This window comes from Hyperoodon ampullatus (genome assembly GCF_949752795.1).
Source record: "Hyperoodon ampullatus genome assembly, chromosome: 1".
NCBI lineage: Eukaryota > Metazoa > Chordata > Mammalia > Artiodactyla > Ziphiidae > Hyperoodon > Hyperoodon ampullatus.
In genome coordinates, this window is record NC_136914.1 from 168,611,162 (window position 1) to 168,633,641 (window position 22,480).

At 40.8% G+C, this 22,480-nt stretch overlaps 1 protein-coding gene across 1 annotated transcript in view; it reads right to left on the minus strand.

Annotated features, from left to right (window-relative positions):
- The window catches only part of TAPT1 (transmembrane anterior posterior transformation 1), a 62,041-nt gene that overhangs the window by 28,596 nt on the left and 10,965 nt on the right, over positions 1-22,480 (minus strand). Inside the window, exons 2-3 of the mRNA XM_079707809.1 lie at positions 20,635-20,765; positions 6,665-6,783 (exon numbers count right to left, since the gene is read on the minus strand). Of these exons, the coding sequence (XP_079563935.1) occupies positions 6,665-6,783; positions 20,635-20,765 (250 nt within the window). The remainder of the gene's footprint in view (positions 1-6,664; positions 6,784-20,634; positions 20,766-22,480) is intronic.

Sequence of the window (22,480 nt, forward strand, 5' to 3'; positions counted from 1 at the left end):
AAAATAGCTATAATTTTTCATTTCTAAAAAGAGGGGAAAAAGGACTGTTTTCACTGGATCTGTGCACTGCTTTCTGTGCACTCTCTGCTTTGGTGAAAATTTTCCATTGCTTACATCATAACTGGGTACTACAGAGATGACTCTGATTTTCTGCTTAATTTCAAAATTAAGGGGATTTATTCAAATAAAAACATAAAAGCATAACTCTTAAGAAACAAGGGTCTTGTTTTCATATAAATTTCCCTGTAAGTGAAAAAGGAAAGTTGCAAAAATTAAAAAATCGTTTCTAAGGGGGCATCACAGCTTCTCTGAGTAAGAAAAGATCTAACCTCAAAATAAGTTCAGCTGGTTAAAACAACTTGAACCAGCTCCAGCATTTGTTTCCTTCTCTGCCAGGACATTTTTGGATATGATATATGATAAGTATTTCCAACTCCATAAGAAGCTTATCTACAGCCCTGACAATCAACTCTGAATTGGTTTATGAACAATACTTTCAGGCTGAAGCTCTTCCTTATAAATGCCTGTTAAACAGTGGTTACTGGCAATTCGCTTTGCAAGCACTGAAAATCCCACACTAACACATAAACAAGTGGAGGAAGCTGTTGGACAAAGTGAAAACCCCACTAATCTAATTTACAGTTGGCTGTCAGTTATCACAAGACACTGTAAGCCACTCTTACAGAAATTAAATTGTCTACATTTCTAAATTTTATCTTTTGGTCTTTCAAATACTTTCCCTGGATTTGCAATTACCGAATAAAGTGATCCAGTTGTTTCAAGGGCACTTTTGGGGAACAGAATGATGTAGTAAGCCAAGATGATCAGGTGTAGGCTTTTTCTGCACCCTGTTCAGCAGAAGGTACTATGCCAACTAAGATTAAAGTAAAAACTGATAGTGAACAGAAAAAGATCAGGAAAGAAGAGGAGGCAACACAAATGACTAAGAGAACTGGGATAAGCCCTGCCTAGTTAATTTTCAAACTGGTGTTGAAACATGCCAAGGTACCAGCATGAGCTACTTCATTACAAAATACGCATATTGGATCTTTCTTTTTTTCTCTCTTTCTCTTTTAACATGTTTAGCTATTTGTGGTATAACTGAAAAATGAAGATATACAAGCACTATTGAAAAAAACGTGAAATATTAAAAATGGTCTCCATTTTTGAAAGAGAAGTCGTTTTATAATTTTAGAGTAAACTGGAATAAAGTATTAAGATTAAGATATTTTCCTTAATTAGGAGACTGAAAATTTTAAATCTTAAGTTTTTGCGACAGACAGTAGAAAAATAATTATAAAAGCTTAAAATGAATAACTAAAGTGTTCCTTGGGCTTTGAAAATAATTCCAAACTATACTAGGAAAAAACCACTGGTTTTATAAGCTATGTTTGGTGCTTGGAGGATGCAAAATAAAAACTGCTCACACTGAAGGGCTCAGCTGACTGATGTGGCATTGGGAATGAAGTACTTGATGTCAGGTCTAGTCCGACATGTATAATTAAAGATCATTTTATCAAGTGATTTTCTTATGTTAGATGAGATCATGGTGAAATCCTGCACAAATGTGGACAAAGCTTTATGACCAAGTAAGGACAGGGAACCACATTTTCTTCAGTATGTGTCCATCTCCAAATGGTTATGTCTATATTTTTTCATTATAATCAGTATTCGTTTGTACTGATGTCAATTTGGCCGAGAGTATAGAAGGAAAAATCAGGGTTTACTCACCACGAGGAGTCCCTGTGACACCACATTCCATTCTATAAAGGAAGTGAAAGTGCTCCTCCCTTCGGTCTGATTTACGAGAGAGAAAGAAAGAGAGAAGGTTGTAATGTTGCTACGCTACTTAGAGCGTCATGGTGAGGAAACAGGGGACAATAAAACCTGAGGTTAGGAAGACTCTCTAACAAATATATTGCTCTCTACAAATCAGCCACGTAGACCAGCCCTGGTAAGAGGAAATGACAGACGTACTTGTTTCCCCAGAGAAGTTACCAAGAGCTCTCCCTACATGCGCGACAGGGGTGGCATGAATCACTCAGGCCAAAAATAAGGCTTACATCTAAAAAGAGAAAAATCTATTATGTATATGTGTGTGTGTGTTCATATGTGTGCAGTTAATTTTAGGTGGAACTACCTTGGAGGAGGTAAGGCATACGGAAGAAACCCAATGGGTTAAGAAACTCTCAAGCACTTGAAATTCATAATTCTTTGGGAGATGAGAGCTTTCTGTGGGGTAAATTCTCAAAAGGAAAAGATACCATTGCCTCTTAAAAACAAAAAAGTACATAAAGCCTCAAGTAAGAGTTATGCCTAAAACCGAGGTGAGAAAACAGTAAAATTTACTTGCACATATTTTATTTGCTCCAATAGTAAAAGAAAAAGACTCCAGCATTTATTACTTAAACCTACTCTACACTTATTACTGTCTAAAATATTTTAGCAAAGTTTTCAAAACTATCAGTTCCTGGCACCGGATAGTATTGCTTTTCTCTACAATCTCCCTCAACTTTTAACTCAAATGTGACTGAGGCTTCTACAACACAAAATGAAGCCACAGGTTGGAGGAGGAAAAAGGATCCAGAAAAAATGCCAGGTAAATTAAAAACACACATACAACTGGTTATTATTTATTTATTCTATAAGTAAATTTGGAAAAAATAATGTTGGATACCTCTTTAGCATAATATAGAGCAGTCTACTTTTCTAAAAAAACAGAATACTTTCATTCTTCCAAGAAACAAAGATACTTCATATAATAAATCAAAACTTAATTCTGATTTTCATGTCCTCATCATTAAAAAAATTATCCTAATTCAACAAGTTTCTCAAATGTTTTTTAAAAATTATACTATCCTGAGAAAGAAGGAAGATATACATAAATCAGTTGGCTTTTAAAGAATCTGGGTGTATTTCTTTATATTAGTCTACAACGAAACAGTTAAGGGCAAAGATTTTTCAAGACTGTAAATTCATTAGCAATAGTTTTCACCTAAATATTCTTGGAATTACTAAGGACAGGTGTAAACTTTTTATGCAAGCAGTACACCCGTTGCAGATAATACACACACAACAATGGAGTCAAGAAAATTACCCTGCCAACATCTCAAAATGAAAAATATTTTAACAGGGTCAAAAGCTGGCAAAATGTCCACCAGGGGAGCAATCATGAGAAGGGCTGGTTTCTTAAGGGCTGCAGATTCGCCCTGGCCCTCAGGCTTAATGAAAGGCAGAAAGTCTATTTAGTTGTCAGTACTGACAAACACCCGCAAGCCAAAACCCACGGCAAGTTTGCAGAAAATTTAGAAATAGGTTCAAAAAATCAATTCTAAAGCAGAAAACCCGGGAGGCTGTCAGCTTTCGGAAGCCTCTCACAAATACTGTACCAGATACAACTCCGCACGTAGAGGAGGTGAGAACACCAATCCCATTTCTGAAAAGAGGGCGATAATAGTACTCTGCTATGATGTGATGCTGAAACCACAGCACTAGAGCCTGCAAACTGTTGCTGTTTTCATGTCAGCATCTTGATTTTGACAAATATCCCTTCCCATCCCCCACCCGGCTTTTTGGGAATAATTTCACACAACTAACAGACTAGGAAGATATCAATAGTAACTTTGTTTTTTTTTAACAGAAAAAAACCTAAAATACAGAAGAGTGAGAAAAAGAAAACAGAAAAAAGAATACAATCAACATCTTTGCTGGTCTCTTTAATTTCTTCTTATCTCTTTGAAAAATAAAGTCAGACTGAAGGAAAGAGCACTTTTTGTTTGCTTAAAAAGATGGGACATGATACAGCTACAGGCAAGACAAATCAAATAATCTTGAATGGAAGTAGAGAATGTTGGAAGAAAAGCTATAAGACGACAAAACTCGGCTGATTAATAATTTTGTAAAAATAAAATGTATTTTTATATTCCTAAAATATTTGAAAGGTCTTAGACTTAATATTAACAATAGTTTTGCTAATTCTGATAAAGTATACTTAAGGCACTAAGACAGGAAGGCAGTATCTTCATATTCTGTATAATCTGCCTACACTCACAGAGTATTTAAAGTGATGAAGTTCTGTTATATAATTTTAACTGCACTTCACGTTATATATACACATATTTATTAGTGATGGCATAAAATGTAATTTTTCAGTTGATCCAAACTGCAGAAATAGCAAGAACTGTTTGCCCAGAAAAACTTAGCAGAGTCTTCACTGTAGTGTGATGGGCTGCCCTCTAGTGTCAGTTTGGCCATAAAACCTTGAAAATAGAACGGACTTGAATTCTGTTTTAAAATGTTATTCAAATTAATTTAGATTGAAAAAGTATTTTAAAGTAATATACGAAAGTTATCACCTTATGCCAAAAAAACCCCTTAAAATACCTAGAAAAGGTTGGCTCTAGGGACCATCGACCACTCACACTAAAGCCAACAAGGAGTAGAGTGATGAAGGCTTCCCCGCTCTCTGCAACACCTCTCCCACTTTTTAGAACACTGAAAGACTTCCCTAATGCTACTTTGGTGCCTTGCTCCCCAAGTGACAAGGGACACAGTTTAGATGCCTGTGTAACAACAAGACGGCTCTTGTTGATTTTAGGTTACACATCCTTTTCATGCTATATCTCATCGTGCCAACAGTCACAGAGAACATGCTCTGTCTTTAAAAGCCATTCGCTTAAAGACAGCTAGAGCACGAACTTGCCTCACATTGCTGATCAAAGAATAACTAAAAAGTAATCTAGCTCATAGTGTAGACATGAGTTATTTTATGTCAGGTAGCCTCACCTGGGCTTTATCCAACTTTCCATGCGTCTATTCTTGTTATGCAATCACACATGAAGACTTCCATTTAGTAATGTCTTAGATTTTTTTCTTGGTCTTCTGAAAAGGTAACTGAAATAACCATGATTCTATTGAGCTCCCAACAGTGATAAAGGAATAGTGATAGTATACAAGGTTAGGCTTTCTGAATATTGGAGTACCATGCTACAAATGTCTGAAAAAAAAGGTTTGCTGATACAAATAAAGTCTTCTTAAAAATTCTCCCAAAGGCATAAAGCACGTACTTGAATATCTTAAAGTTGACGGTAAATTCCTAAAAAAGATCCCCCCATTTGATTAACAAGAAATTAATAAAATATGTAACATAATTCTTTCATTCTGGAAGGAAAGGAAGATTATAGAATATGAAGTATCACATATAACAATGCTGTGATCTTAATTCTTATAATCTACCCCATGCCATCTTGCAAAGAAGAGCTTTTACTCTTATCACAATATGATCATCATGATCGATAAATTCTTCCAATTTACACTGGAGGGATTTCTTCCTTATTAATACTGATTAAAGCCATTTTTAAAAGGACTGTATGTGTTATTCAGTACGTACTAAATATCAAGTATATGCTCGTTTATGACTTTAAAAGAGACCCTTCCATGACTTTAGTCTTAAAAAAAAGTCAACACATAATTCTGTATGTTGATCAATAATTTTATAACTCAGTTTCCATGGTTACTGATGATAATGTTATTATTCATATATTTAATATACCATGGAAGAGTCACCTACTTTATAGTTAAATAAAGTTTCACATATTATTGTCCATTTCAGTATTTTGTAACTTTTTCAGAATGAAACGTATATAGAAAAATGACGCATGTGAGAAACGTAAATTGGGCAACTATGCTAAGAACACTGTAATAATGTTACAGAGAGTGACCACACAGAGCAGAGGCATGTTGATGTAACCACAAAGAAAAAACCTGTAAAATCCGAATTTCTAACCTCAAGACCAAAAACGCATTAAGATTCACATAAGCTTTACATTTTCATCTTCCTGTTCCCAGTTTTGGAAGAGAAGGAAGGAAGGAAACTAGTATCTATTCCTGTCTACTACGAACCAGGCACTACACTAGGTATTCTTTTTACATCTCTCAGTCTTTGTGGTAAAAGATGCTGGCTCTAAACATCCCCTTTTTACTGATGGGGACACAAGCTTAGAGAAGTTAGTAGTTGCTCATGACCCATCAGTTAATCAATGCTGGGCCAGACTGTCTGATCCTTCCCACCAGGACCATGGTCTTCAAGAGCTTTCCCCTCACAAATCAGAGGGGGGTCTCACCTGTAAGCAGTAACTAAGGCTAGCTAGGCCATGAAGACAGAGACTCTCAAATGAGATGGAGGAGGAACCCTGTACTAAGAGCTCCCTAGGAGATTCTGATGCCAGCCGCCGCCCACCTCCCAGCCTAGCACCTGGTCCTCACTTTACAGATGATGCCCAGGAGGCCAAGGGACTTGAAGTACAGGCTGAGCTAGCACAGTGGCAATGTGGTTGGTCCTTGACTCTCAGTGCTAGGGCCTTTTCTATTCTTCTACACAGCCTCCTGCATTATTGACATTTGTTTACCGGCCAAAGCAAATTTCTGGTCCAAAACCATTTGGAAAAAAAAATGTACATATAAAAAGTACAAATATTATATAAGCATATTACATAATATTCATTAAAAAGATAAACAGCATTCATTTATGCATTAAGGGCCAAAGTGTGAAAGAAACTTAATGATTATCCCTATTCTAAAAAATCTATGCAAGTGATTATTTAGCTCAACTACAAGTAGTAAAAATAACATAAATGTTTAAAATAGTTCATAATCTTAAACTTACCTTAAGCCATAGCAAGGCAGTGTGAAGAGCCTGAACAGCGCCAGGAAAACTCTTAAAGGAAGCAGGGTGAACACATACAGAAATGCATCCAGGCACAGAAAGATTCCAAAAACCATCAGCTGGATTTTCAAAGCAGAGAAGAACATAAAAAACAAAATGTAAAATAAATATTCTTTAAAATATTACAGATGAAAATTTTAAACAATCAAGGAATTTCTAAACTTTGTAGGAAATTCATTTCTTTTAACTTATCTATGGGAATAACAAGTTAGTACTTCTCCTTGTATATACAAGCCATATTCTAATGAAAAATCCCTTTTCAAAATGCAAGTTTGTAGTTCTTCTTCCAGAGCCTTTGGTTTACCACCTACACAAGTCAATTACTCAAAACACAAGCTGCCCTTGACCACAGCATCTGATGTAGCTTTCTGGGTACTTCCTCAAACTTTAGAGATATTATAGAAAACCTTTCAGATACAACTTGTAAAGTCTAACCTTACTCTTATGTAAAGAGATTACTAATTTTAACAAAATTTCATGTATACTTTAACTTGCTGTACAGAGAAGGCATTATTCTTAATTGGAGGAATAGCTGCTAATATCTGTAGTGTTTCCCCCTTTCTTGTATACTTGCCACATAAGGAGGACAGAGTCTTTTGATGGCTTAGAGAAGGAGCCATACCCAGGCTACTAAACTCCACTATTTTAAGAGTGGGGACTTTCTGTATGTCTGACACACAAACATGGTATGATATATACACCCTCACACACAGCACTTGATGTATTCTTAGTCAATAAACTGTCCTACATATATATATTAAGCAGTTAAAATCCACACTGTTACTGGCAGAATCGCATCCCTCCCCACCAAATTCAGATGTTGAAGGCCTAACCCCTGGTACCTCAGAATGTGACTGTATTTGGAGATGAGAGTTAATTAAGTTAAAATGAGGTCATTAGGGTGGGCCCTAATCCAGTACGACTGGTATGCTTATAAGAAGAGGAAATTTGGACACAGACAAGACACAGAGGGAAGACAATACAAAGACATAGGGAGAAGACAGCCACCTACAAGCCAAGGAGAGAGGCCTCAGAAGAAACCAACCGTGCTGACACTTTGATCTCGGACTTTTAGCATCCAGAAGTGTGAGAAAACAAATTTCTGTTGTTTAAGACACCCAGTTTATGGTATTTTGTTACTGCAACCCTAGCAAACTAACACACCTTTATAAGAAAGGACACATTTTATTAATTTTTTGCAAGAATGTCTAAAGAAAAAATATATATATATACACACACGTATGTGTATGTATACATATATGTGCCAGGCTTCTTAGTAGTTGGTCTGCGTCAGTCACCCTGTCGTCAGCACAGTCACAGTTCTGTCTGTCCCCTTGTTTCACACACAAAGGAGTGCTATAAAAGACTGAGCAAGGTCCACCTAAAGCTAGTGGTCCTTACTTATTACTCTCCTGTCACCAAGAATCCTTTCCCTGTTTGCTGGTGATCTGTTGTTTACACTCCAAAGGCAGAAAATGACAGAAACCTGACACTCCCGGAAGGTATTTTGCTGTGTCCGCATAAACAGACAGCAAGCTGGGAAGGGCAGAGTTAAGTGGCTGTCTTTCTTGTGACCTTACACTGGGGATTAACACATCACTCATTCATCAGCATCTACTAAGCCGTTAATACGCGCCAAGTAAGACACTCAGCCTGGAGGGCACAGAGCCAGGCGGGACCTCATGATGGGGTTCCTGCCCTCAGCAAGCTTATTCGCATTTTCACAGATAGAGACACCAGCATGTAGATAAAGGAGGTCAATGCAGAGATAACGGCTGCTATGACAGAATTAAGTATACAAAGAACAGGGGAGCCCTGAGAAAGAATGGCCAACCCAACTTTGGGAGATTTAGAAAAAGCTCCATAGAAGAGGAGACTCTTAATGACATCTGAGATGAGGGCTACTGACACCTGGAGAGGGTAGACTGGGCGGGGGTGGAGGGGTGAGAACAGGGGAAGGAAGCTTTCCAGGGGAGGAATAAGCATGAGCAAGAACACCGATGAGAAAAGTAATCATGACGAAAACCGTCTCTTAAACAATCAAACTTTCTTTTAAAGAACAGTCACCTTTCTTAGGCTTAGAGGAATGTGTATTAGTATCATGGTAAACAACAGTAACAAAAGCCTAACGGGCCTTCCCCTTCACTTTTATTTTCAATTTTTATTGAAGTAGAGTTGATGTATAATGTTGTGTCAATCTCTGCTGTGCAGCAAAGTGACTCAGTTATACACATACATTCTTTTTTGTTGTTGTTAATTTATTTATTTATTTATTTTTGGCTGCTTTTGGTTCTTCGTTGCTGTGTGCAGCTTTCTCCAGTTGCGGCGAGCGGGGGCTCCTCTTCGTTGCGGCACATGGGCTTCTCGTTGCGGTGGCTTCTCTTGTTGCGGAGCACGGGCTCTAGGCACGTGGGTTTCAGTAGTTGCATCATGCAGGCTCAGTAGTTGTGGCTCGTGGGCTCTAGAGCGCAGGCTCAGTAGTTGTGGCGCACAGGCTTAGTTGCTCCGTGGCATGTGGGATCTTCCCGGACCAGGGCTCGAACCCGTGTCCCCTGCATTGGCAGGCGGATTCTTAACCACTGCACCACCAGGGAAGCCCTATTTTTTCATATTCTTTTCCATTACGGTTTATCACAGGATACTGAGTATAGTTCCCTGTGCTATACAGCAGGACCTTGTTGTTTATCCTCCCCTTCACATTTTAAACCAGCCCAGTAAACTCAGTGGGCAAGAAAAATCTTCCCCCACTGTATGCTGACCACATAAAGACCACCTGGAGCTGTCGATATGACAGATCTCAATATTAAAATGGAAGGAGGGACTTATCTGGTGGTGCAGTGGTTTAAGAATCCGCCTGCCAATGCAGGGGACACGAGTTCGAGCCCTGATCTGGGAAGATCCCACATGCCGCGGAGCAACTAAGCCCGTGAGCCATAACTACTGAGCCTGCGCTCTAGAGCCCACGAGCCACAACTACTGAGCCTGCATGTCACAACTACTGAAGCCCGCGCGCCTAGAGCCCATGCTCCGCAACAAGAGAAGCCACCGCAATGAGAAGCCCGCGCACCATAATGAAGAGTAGCCCCCGCTGGCTGCAACTAGAGGAAGCCCGCACGCAGCAACGAAGACCCAACGCAGCCAAAAATAAATAAATAAATAAAATTTAAAAAATAAAAAATAAAATGGAAGGAAAGCAAGTGTCTGTGATCTAAAGAAACTTCAACTGTGTGGAAAGAAGGCATCCATCTATGTGAGAACATGCAATATACAAATAAAGCAATAGAGATGCCTTTCAGGGTTTAGAAACATGGAAAAGTGACCCAACTCCTCTATCTACTGTTCAGGTGTTAACTTTTTTCACAAAGCACAGCATTCTCTTAAATTTTTTTTTTTTTTTTTTATAAATTTTATTTTTGGCTGCGTTGGGTCTTCATTGCGGCGCACGGGCTTCTCATTGCAGTGGCTTCTCTTATGGAGGAGCGCGGCGCGCGGGCTTCAGTAGTTGTGGCGCACGGGCTTAGTTGCTCCGCGGCATGTGGGATCTGCCCGGCCCAGGGCTCGAACCCGTGTCCCCTGCATTGGCAGGCGGATTCTTAACCGCTGCGCCACCAGGGAAGCCCCTCTTAAATTCTTTACAAATGAAAATGAGAAAACTTCCGAAAAAAGTAAACAAGATGTAATCCTGAAAACATTCATCCTTGAGGGAGGTAAAGAAACGCCTGCTGGGCTGAGTGTGAGCCTGGCGCCCTACTGGGCGCTGGAGGGCATCTCATTTAATTTAGCTCGTGATCCAGGAGTCTGAAGGAGATGTGTCAGACTCCTGTGTTTTCCGTCCTCCAGGCGAGTGCTGAGTGCTGACTACTTAATCCCCCATCAGCTCTTGAGCTCGTGATTTTCATCCCTGCTCAGCACATGAGGAAACCACAGCTCTGGCGGCTGAACACCTGCCCAAGGCTGTGGGTTGGAGTGAAGGAACTGGCCTTCATGCCTGGGTCTGTCTGCCTCAAGGTCCTACATGTTCTCTTTGAAGCAGTTTAAGCACAGCAAAAAGATCTTACTCCCTACTTTTGCTAGGCATAGGAGTTAACGTAATTTTCTTTGTGCTAACTTGTCTTTTGCCAATTTGCCTAGTGTCATAAAAAATGCAGAAATAAAGGCATTTAATGAATCAAATTTACAAAAGGCATAAACATTTCACATATATAGATTTACTGCTAGCTGTGAAAATGTTATCTTAATAAAATTAAAAGGTTTGAGTATATATTATTAACAAGAATAATGTGTACTTTCAGACCTTCAGTTAATTTGTACGGCATCTTGATAAAATAGGCAAGTACTATTTCCTCTTCATTTGGACCAAATAACCATAAAGCATTCAAGCAGTCTCAAATAACAGCTAATGAAATCTGCCCTGAAATATACAAGGTGTGACTATAAAGCCACGAAATTGGTGTCATATGCCACCCTCTGTTTCCCTTTTGAGAAACACAAAAATCTCCTTTAAATGCCACTTGAAATTTCAAAATAAATACAATGTTGTGGCTAAAATCAAAGAAGCACCATGCTTCTGGAACACGCCTCTTTAAATCACGGGTGAACATCCGTCTTATCAGCTGACAGTCATGCCTTGCGCACTGGACCCTTGTTGCTCTCTCCTCCTCTGGCACTGCTGCTCCAGCCCCACCTCACTTTATGCATCTTGAAGACGGCGGTATCTTAACTTTAGCTGCATCTCACCTTGACGGGGGGTGGGGTGGGGGAGGCCTTATAAATATGTCATCTCTTTGAACTGGCCACTACGTGAATAACAGAATGCAGAAAACCAAAGCATAATGGAGAAACTTCAAGAAGAAACCCCACACTGGAGTTTTTGGCTTGTACCTCTTTTCCATTCCATGTTATTTTCCCGGGGATGGAAGACAAAATGCTACAGAAGGTTTTGTGTGAAAACTTTCCAGAGCTAGCTCAGTCTTTTATTTGTTCCTCCTTCTCTCTCTTAACGAAACATGTATTGCATGCTCTCATGTTCCCTGGTCTTTCTGGCTGGCGGGAGATCTTGTGTGGAAGGGCTTCAGAAGCCTTTTACGGGTACTGGGCAATATGGCCAGGCACTGGCCAGGTGCTGTGCACAGGGCCTGAGGGCCTCCGTGCATCCTCACCTCCAACCCGAGCACACCGCCCCTGCCCCGACTCTGCAGTGAAACTCGGGAGCTTGCCCAGTTCCTGAGCAGTAGAGGCAAGGACAGTAGGTCTGCAGAAGACATGGCTTTGAAACTGAAGCACTATTTCTACTGAAGACACCTGTCACTCAGCATCAACCTCGCCACTGGATTTGGCTTTATATGTTTAAAAAAAAAAAGATTTAACAGAAGTTTTTAATAACTGAATATCAATGCTAAAACTACAACAATTCTGTAACACTTCTGGTCAACAAAACATCACACGCTAGTGAAAATTTCCACAACCAGCTCTTACCACACTCATTTTGAACCTAATACTATTGTTCTTAAGCATATGAAAAATACTAGCCTCAAAAGAAATAAACAAATAAAATGCCAGCCTCTCTCTGTGGAGAGTGGAGCAAGGTTTCTTAACCTTTTAAAAATGTTTCCTTTTTTGACAAAAATCTCCTGCCTTCCTTTTAATGCCATTTGAAATTTCAATAAATAAAACGTTACGGCTAAAATTAAAGCACAGTGATTCTGGAATATGCCTCTCTGAGTTGCACAAACCATCTTCTGGAAATTCTGAATCCATCTCCTCCACCATGACCACCAAGTAGTGTCCAGAGCTGAGGGTGGCTGCTCTGGGGTGGGAGTTGGGAAGCAGTAGTAAAGCAGGAAGGGTGTTTTCTTTCCTTCCCCTGGTCTCAGTTTATAAAGCTCTGGGTCTACTCCTGTAAGAACAGAACCCGCGTCCTGCTTAATTCTACACGGGGGTTGAAAGGTCATTTAGGAAGGACATCTTCCCCAGGGAATTCAAATCTAGTGAGCGGGACACAGACTGCAGAGTAAGGGCCAGATGAAGGATGTGCTCTGGATGCGCTGAGATCAGGTCTGAGCAGCGAGCTGGGGTGGGGGTGGGGGGATGAACTTGGGATGGGCACCTGGGGGAGGGAGGAAGAGAGTTAGCAAAGATCTCCCACCAGGAGACAAGATGGGCACTAGCTGCCGCCAGGCACAGAAAGGAGGAACAGCATTTCAAGCAAAGACAAGAGCGTGCTCAGGTGCAACGTGAGCGGGAGGCTGTGTGGCCAGAATGTAATCATCAGATGAGAGGGTCAGGAATCAGCCCAGTTAACCACTAAGGGGCACAAATCTTTATCCTGTGTTCCGGAAGTTCTCAACAAACTCACATGCGGGGATCAATTAAAAGGATGTCAAGGAGAATGGGTTGTCAATAAGGAAGTTTACAAATGACTGACTCTAAAAGCAATTACTGCTTCAAGGTCATCCCTATAATAAAATAATTTTTATTCATCTGAATTCAAAAATTCATACCCCTGGGAAGTCTACACTCTAGGAGATGGTAAACAAAGGGATTACAAGGAGCCAAGTACTTTCATGACAGGCAAAGTCACATAAATGCATGTGCGTAAGGAAAACAAGGTAATTTTGATAAAAGGCTTTGTAACAGTCAACTTATGCCTGACATTTTTTTTTTGGCAGTACGCAGGCCTCTCACTGCTGTGGCCTCTTCCGTTGCAGAGCACAGGCTCCAGATGCACAAGCTCAGCGGCCATGGCTCACGGGCCCAGCCGCTCCGCGGCATGTGGGATCTTCCCGGACCGGGGCACGAACCCGTGTCCCCTGCATCGGCAGGCGGACCCTCAACCACTGCGCCACCAAGGAAGCCCTGCCTGACATATTTAACACAAGGAATAAATTTCTTCGGAGGTAAATAAATATACTGATGATTTTAATTTGTAGAAAGACTGCACATGGAAAGATCTTGAGATTTTCCTACTTCTCTTATTTTTAATCGTTGTTGAATATTGTAATATTCTAAGCACTTGACCTATATTAACTTACTTAGTCCTTACAACAACCCTTGCTTGAGGCAGGGGCCATTACTTGGTATTTTGCAAGGACAAACAGGGCTGTGATGTACAAGGCTGGGTGTGCCCTCAGGACCCTATGGCACATTTGCGAGGTCTTAGCAGCTGCTGCAGGCTACAGTCACACACCTTCTCGGCTCAAATCTGCTATTTTTAGGGAGCGACCAGCAGCACTGCAGCAGGCTGAGAGAAACAGCAGGAACAGTTATGAAGGAGAATACTGTCTGGGGGAGATAGCACAATGGCCTGATACAGCACGATGGAAAGAGAGAGGAAAGGAAGGATTTTAGACTGTTTCCAAAGCTAACGTGACAGAAATAAGTTACTGATCCAAAAAGATAAACAAAGCCCCACAGTGCCAAGATCACAAATTGTCTTTTAAACACATCAGTGAATGGGATGGAGGCCTGAAGTCTTTGGCTGGTTGCCCCAGAACCATCTGATGGGTCCTATGTGCCTAAGAGGTACAGGGCCGACACCAGGACAAGGAAGCCCTGGATGCCTGGGCCATCCCCCATCACCTCCAAGCCCTGCCTCTGAAGTGGGCTACTGGTGCCCCCGCCAAAATGGATCTGCACTCCCACCCGCCCCACGCCAAGAAGCGTTAGGAAAGGTAAGACCGTCACACAAGACACGTGGAAGCTGCTGTCACCACTGATGCAAGCCAGGGGCGACAAGCATCAGAGAGGCCAGGAGGAACACCAGCTAAGGCTGCTGAGATGCTGACATGAGTAGATACCCTAGGCTTTCCGGTGCCTTAGCAGTCATGTGGTGGGACGTCTTGAGTCAGGGTGTGTCACAAACAAGAGCTGCATCATGAGAACAATGTAGGGGGATGATTCCCCACACGTTTTCATGAAAATTAGAAACCGAGCAGGATGCCCAAGAAATCACTGCCATATACAGATCTAAGTACTCTCTATTAGTTTCACAACAAAATCTCAGGACTGTTTTATTGAAATAAAGGTGAAACATTGGCTATAACTACATTTTGTTTATATACACTTACACTGTGAAACAACAAAAAGGCTTTATATATTTTCATTAAGTTCATTATTTCGAAAGGAACTTTTTGAATTATTTTTTCCTAAATGTTATTACCCCTTCCAACTCTCAAAAAAGCAGAACTAAGTTCCTCCACTAGAGATGTAAAATTTTCCTTCTGTGAATGTTTCCATTACTCCCATTTCCTCTGCCCCTCGTCAGCAAACTCATTCACACGGTCATGGACTACCCACCCTCCTGAGATGACCTAGTCCAACTGCCTAATCTTAGACGAAGAAAGTCAAAGCCAAAGGAACACCATGATCGGGCTACTGGGCTCTTCCCTGAGGACCTGAGATGAGAAGCTAAGGTTGTTCACCTCGACCCCATGACTCCCCTCTGTGACAGTAACCTCTCCCTTCCAATAATAACAAAGTCTATGCCCCAACCACAATATTCTATACCTATTGTCATACTTATATCTTCAACCTGATGAACTTAAGTAGTTCTATTTAAGACTAAGCAGTTGAATTCAATTTTCTAAAAAAATATATTAAATAACTGTAACATACAAAGCATGGTAACGATGAAATAAAAGATTGTCAAAAAGCACAGAATTGTAAGGTAAAGTCAAAAATATATTTTCATTTTAGTTCTATCTCTTACGATATAGGCAAGGTTACATAAACATATGTAACTACAGATAAGTAATTTTGATAAAAGGCTTCATAATAATTACATCCCACATATGACATGTATTTAACATGAAGAATAAATTTCTTAAGAGGTCAAATTAATCAACTGATTTTAATCTGAAGAAAGAGCATACATATGGAGGGATCTTGAGCTCTCCCTGCTTCTCTTATTTCTAATCCATGTTGAACATTGCTGTTTCAGAAGCAGAGCTCTGAGGGGTGGATAACCCGATTATCATTCTCAATCTGTTTCTCGCTTTGTTGGAAAAGCGTGATGTTCACTGGCCTAGTCTCCTGTGCAGCAGGGATGGCTGTGTGACTCAGTGTGGCCAATAAGACATAGTGGAAGGAAGCATGCTGGGGCACCTCTGGGAAGGCTTTTAATTCTTTATAAAAGGGACAGTGGAAAAAGGTGGCACTGTCCATCTCCTCTTGTTTCTGATTATAATGCAGATGTAATGCCCAAGGTTGCAGCTGTCATCTTTCTATTAAAAGGCAGCAACATGAGGACTGAGAGCCAATTTGCCAGCGATGGTGAAAGAGAAAGATAAAAAGGACTTGAGTCCATGCTGGCCTCATTAATCCGCTGGAACAATTAAGATCTCCTTCCTCTTCACTTGTTAAAAATTTTCTCAAAAACCTTTTTGTTTAAGTCACCATTAGGTATTCTGTTACCTATAAAAGTATTCTTGAGAAATAAATTTTAATTTCCTCCCAAAGCCAGTCTAAACTCCTTAGCCTAACCATCCAAAGTAACCTGGATCCAGCCCAACCTTCCAGTGTACCTGTCCTTTCTTGTGTGTTCCTAACAATTTCCCACCTCTGGATCTCCCTAGTACAACCATCCCTGTCCCCGCCACATACGCCGTAAAATGTACAGAAGTGACCTCTTTTTCCTCATCACCTTGCCATTACCTTCACGAGTCTTATGTTTATCTCTCTACTCCCACACTGTAAAAGTGCCTGGAACATAGTGAGCACTCAAAACAAAGACTGAGGAAATTAATAAATAAATGCATGAGTGAGCTGTATCTCTCTAAATTAGTATTTAAATACATTAGGGAATTTTAGAAAATATTGGGTTAGCCAAAAAGTTCGTTCCGGTTTTCCTGTAAGATGTTAAGGAAACATGTAACAACTTCCGGAAAAACCCGAACGAACTTTTTGGCCAATGCAATATTATGGTGAGCATTTCTTTACTACTTCCTGCAGTTTTGGATTCACTCAGATGACAAAACTAGCCCTTGGACAAGGGATGATTTTATACATGGTGTGCGGTAAACTGTTCCTATGGGGTCAAAATGCAGAACACACACTAGCACATGTTTCAACCAAAACATGGGTTGAAGGTGAGATCTCTCTGGGCGTCTACGTGCGATGGCAGAGTGTGGCAGGAAGAGGACATGGAACTTTCATGGATACCTCAGGAGGCTGTTGATGGGATTTAATGCTAATTCATTTCAGGTGCTCAGGACAGTGCTAAGCATCTAATCCTTATCTGATAAATGCTATTCGTTTTATTAGTAACACAGAAATGGATGCCAGAGATGGGATGTAACTGGCCAAGCCAAGTGGGGTAAGAAGCAGTGACAATCACTCACCAGGAATTTCCTCTCTGGGAAACTGGTGATCCCCTGCCCTGGTTCCACCAGCACCTGATTAAAGCGACCACTGTCTATCCTAACTGTCAGCTCCAGCCTCGTGCCTGCAGAGGTCAGACATGAGGGCTCAGCAGAAAATGTCAGGGTGTAAGGTATGTTATCTCTATGGCCATTAGCTAAATCCTCATGAAAGAGATAAGCTTTACCCTCAGACAGTCTGGCTAAAAAGAGGGAAGAAAACAGTTTTCCCTAAAGGCTCTTTCTGCAGGAGGTCAGCATCCAAGAGGGCTGAGAGTCAGAAAATCATGGCCCTTGCAGGGTTAGAAAAGCCGTTCATTAGCTAGCGAAGAAGGAAGATGAAAGTATAGCAGGAGATGAAAGAGGGACACAGGAGAACCTCAAAAATCAGTCCTTTCCCAATCACTTCCTGCTGTACTCAGCCCAAGATAACAGCTACCCCTATTGCAAATGAGACTTCCACTGGAATGCAACCTGGGGACAAGAAACCTCTCAAAATTTTTCTTGTTCTCCCAGGGCAAGGCATTCCCAATTTGCTGAAGAGAGGCTTGTAAAGATTTTAAAACACTTACAGAAGGCTTACCACATAATTAACACACAGATGAGAAAACCGAGGCACACGGACAGAAGTAAATTAGTCAAGGCCCCACAGTGAATAAACTGTGGAGCCAAGATTCAAGTCCAGGCAGACTGACTTTAGAGTTCATGCCCTTAACCCACGTTGCTATCCTGGCTCTCAGTTCAGGATGCACAGAAAGTACAGTTCAGCCTCCTCCTTGTATGGAAGAGAAAAACACAGCCCCCAAAGTGGACCACGTAAGCAGTTAACAGCAGATCTAGAACAAGAACCCAAGGGGTGTGTGTGGGCACAGGGGAAAAGGGATTGTGGAGGAAAAGAGGAAATGTTGCCCCAAAGCCAACAAAATGCTCCAAAATTTCATATGCTTACCTAAGATTGAAAAGTTCAAATGTAAAAAAGTGCTAATAATTGGAAATACTATTTTAAATATGTAAGCAATTCACCTTTCTTAAATGTCAAGTATAATGTGTTTATCCACTGACACAAAAAACCTGGGTTTTTGGGGTTTTTTTTTTACAATCACTGAACAGGTTCGGTAAGAGATACTAAGCTGACCTTTCTCTTGACTTTAAAGTATAATATGCAGTAATTACATGCTTTATAGTATTTGCAATCCCTGTAGACGCAAAGTGCTCTTTAATTATCAACTTTCTCTTCCTGCAAAGGTTAGGTGAAAATATATTAGCATTTACCCAAAAAAACAAGAACAATAAAAAAACGAATAAGGTATTACATATTAGAATAGACAAACACAAAGGAAACCAATAAAAAATAAATTAGATTAGCGTGAATATCTAGATAGCCTCTCACCTCTCACAATAAAAGTCTGAAGTGGGATCCCCACATATCAAATAAAGGCCTTAGAGAGAGCAGAGTGAATTCATGCTGCTATGAGAGACATTTAAGCCTGGAATTAAACTGAAATCTAACTTTCCTCTGTGCTTCACTTAGTCTTAGAAGAAGAAATTGCTCTAAACTGAAAAAGAAGACATTCTTTCCTACATTTTAAGCAGTAAAATTGCTAAAGTGTTGTTCTAAGAGACTAAATGAAAATTTCCTAAATAGGCCTAAAGCTAAAAGCCTCTCTCATGGGAAACAGGATTAGCACAGGCAATGAATGCAATCTGATACTTTTTCTATTCTTTAATTAAAAAAAATAAATCTAACTGATTAGTAACCATATGGGTTACTAAACCTATCAGTGGTCCTCTAACGGACCACAGTTTGAAAAACAATGGTTTATACTGCAGTCCCAGAAAGACCTGCAGGGATTTCCCCCAGAAGACAATTTAATACAATAACAAACATGAAACGCTTACAAGTTTCTGTGAGAAATCTACCCAGAAACCTGTTTGTGATTTCAATGTTGCTAATAAAGAGAGAAGGATGGGTGTATTGAACCTGCCTCTGATGAGGTGACAGAATTACGAGAGGATGCTGCCATCATGCACTACTTCTGCCACAGGTGGGATGATAGAAAGGGTCAGATGGACACCTCTCCGTGTCAAACCAGCTTCCCGGGCGTGTCCATAAAGTCTGCCTGTGACTGCAGGCAAATCCCTCTGTGCTCTCCCAGAGCAAAATGGGAGTCCAGAGCAGCTCAGACAGGTGGGCGGACGAGGCCGGCACTGTCCCAGACAAGAGTCCAGGCCGCAGAGGTCCACGCCTCCAGCAGTGTCCTCACATTTCCAGCCATGGCTTTTCATTGGTAGAAAAAAGTGAGCTTTGAAAAGCAGATTAAAGTGTTTTAAGAAAGACACAAGACTTACCTTAAAAAAAAATTTTTTTTTTTTCTCAAGCAAAAGAAACATCACCCCCTAGGTCCCTCCAGGACAAAATCTTAAAGCAACTCCAATACATAAAATAAGCGTGATGCTGCACCTGTGGAGGAGTGCTGCCGAGGGTGCCCCCCAGGCCTCCACCTCCAGCCCTCGCCTCCTCCACAGAACCATAGAACTCCCCAGAAAAGCAGCAACACAATGATAACTACGCATGTTTAATGATCCTGACCAAAGGCAACAAGCTGTTTCATTGTCTCAAATGTCTGCTAGCTCCCTAGCTCTCTAAATCTCACCCTAATATAGAACTTTCCAAAGCTTCAGCACATGATGTGCCACTAAGAACCTACTGAAAGCAACATCTCTCAAACCGGGCATCCTTCCTTTTCACTGTACCACACCTCTTGTTATTATAATACACTGAGAAAGCAAACCAACTAAACTCTTCTGATACCAACTCCAATAGTAAAGTATGATTCTAGAGAAGTGACTGGAACATTACAAGTTTTACATTACTATAAAAGTATGAAAACGTGTTTCAGTATAGCTAAAGCTGAATTATTTCTTAATTCTTTCCTTCTTGCTCAGACTGGTCAACTCTATCAATGTACACAGAAAGAGTGGCCTTGATCTCGTATTTGACTGGTCTTGATGGACTGGGACACAATCAAGGGAGGGCCCGATGTGCAAAGATTTAGTGCTGCTATTACTATGTTTATCCTATGCTGAGATGTTTTCTGTGATGAAGGTGAAACAAATTGTCTTTTTTCTTTGAAGAAACTGTTTTTAAAAATGAGGGCTTTCTGAGAAACTGAAACCTTAAAAGAAAGGGTGCAATTAAATAATTTATATTACGCTGAATGGGAAAAAAACTGCTTCTAGTAAAACAAAACTGAAGAGAACTAAAGGAATAAGTAGAGAGCAATTCCTTGAACAAGTTATTTGGGGGGGGACACAAATGGGAATACGGTAAGTTTAATAAGTAGCAAAGTTACAAATCATTGGATCTTACACTAAAAATACACTTTTTAAGACTCTTCCTGAATGGGAATTCCTACTCCCCCAATATATTTCATTATTTATGATCACGTTATTTCCAATATTTTAAAAACGCAACTCAAGCTGTTCACAATTTTTTAATAGAATTAACATATTGACATAATTTTCAAAACGACGACGAGTTAAAAAAAAAAGTACCTTTTCCAATTCTCTTGGTATTCGCATACAAGTGTATACTCTTTCTCTTCTTTCTGTATACTTGGCCTCATTATGTTCAAGGAAGTACCCTCTGGTTAGTTCAGCACTGAGGAACCTCAACAATGAAAGCTCTACAGGAAAAAAAAAAAAAGACAAAACAAAAAGAACAGTATTTATCAAGGAACTTCCATGCTAGTTGGTGCTACAGGTAATGTATATGTAAAACAACAAGAGAATAAAACTAAGTAATCTACATTTCTGTGCCCAGAACTGAACTGCACACAAACCATCAGAAAAGATTGTTGAGGAAATTGCTGTTCTGTGTGATATAAACTGAAAAAGTCACAGGAATATAAAAGGGACGATTACTATGAGCCAGAATAGTTAGAAAAGTGTTCTGTGAGAGTCTAGTCCTGGGTCTTACAGGTGAGACAGGACCTGGACTGATGGAGAGATGAAGGCAGGTAAAAAGAGGAGATACCAAGTGTATACAAAATGGAGACACACACACACACACACACACAATCAAAAGGGAGCCAAGTCACCTAACAGGCATTGCTTCAGCCCAAGAACTATCCTGGGTGAAGTACACAGACACTGGTGCAAATTCTTCCTTCTTCAGCCTCAGAGATCCTGCAAGTATCTAAATAATGCCATTTCCCCAGGTGAAGGCTTCCCAACATGATGGTAATTATAATAAGTCATACAAAACAGAACCTCAACTCGATCTGAGGTTGGATCTGTCCACCTGTTTCCTCGGTTCCTCTGAGGCAAATTCACCCACAGTCATCTCATCTCAGCTGAGGAAAGAAAGGCCAAAGGAGGTGGAATACTTTCCACTTGGCTGTACCTGGAGGACTTGAGATGAGAAGTAAGGGTGTTAATGCCTGATCCCAGTCTTTCCACTGTGTGACACTTCTCTGACAGCCCAGCACCTCGGTGACCTCTCAGTCCCCAACTTCACAGACATCCCTACTTCTACTCTCTAGGAGGCCATCCTCTCTTCCAGAACTCAGCATACCAAAGGTTTCAAATTGTCCTCTTTGCTCTGAGCTGGCCTCTGAGCTGGTCCTTTTACCAAATACAGTATTGGTGTTCCCTCCAAAAAATGACAAAGAGGGGAGGTTGATTTCATTCATGAGTTATCGACCCTCATAGTTACGTCTTATGTGATGCTAAGGACTTAAAGGTTACAGGGATGGGGAACAGTGTATAGTCCAAAATACCCTTGAAAAGCCCTTAGGAAGACACAGAAGTGGACTTATTATCTCCCAGTGGGCCTAAAAACAGCTTACTTCCTCCAACACTGGGACAGATCGCTAGTTCTTTGAGCGTCAGGTGAAGTGGCTTGCTTATGTATAGAAGTTACAGCTTCCCCCAAAAAGTTACACACATTTTTTTAAAATACAAGATTCATAATCCATTTGGAGAGTCAGTGATACCATGAAAGCTGTCTGAAACAGGAGACTGAAACAGATGGAGAGAAAACCCGACTTCCACCTACTGCAGCCCAGCGCAGGGGCAGGCCAAATCATCCAGTGCACCACGAGCACGGTACTCTCAGTACATTTATGGTTGAAGCCATGTACACAAGATGTAAAGTTCACTGTATATATTAACAGATGTTCAGACTAAAAGGCCTTAGTATAGGGACTTCCCTGGAGGCGCAGTGGTTAAGAATCCACCTGCCAATGCAGGGGACACAGGTTCGAGCCCTGGTCTGGGAAGATCCCACAAGCTGTGGAGCAACTAAGCCTGTGCACCACAACTAATGAGCCTGCGCTCTACAGCCCGTGAGCCACAGCTACTGAGCCCAGGAGCTGCAACTGCTGAAGCCTGCGCACAT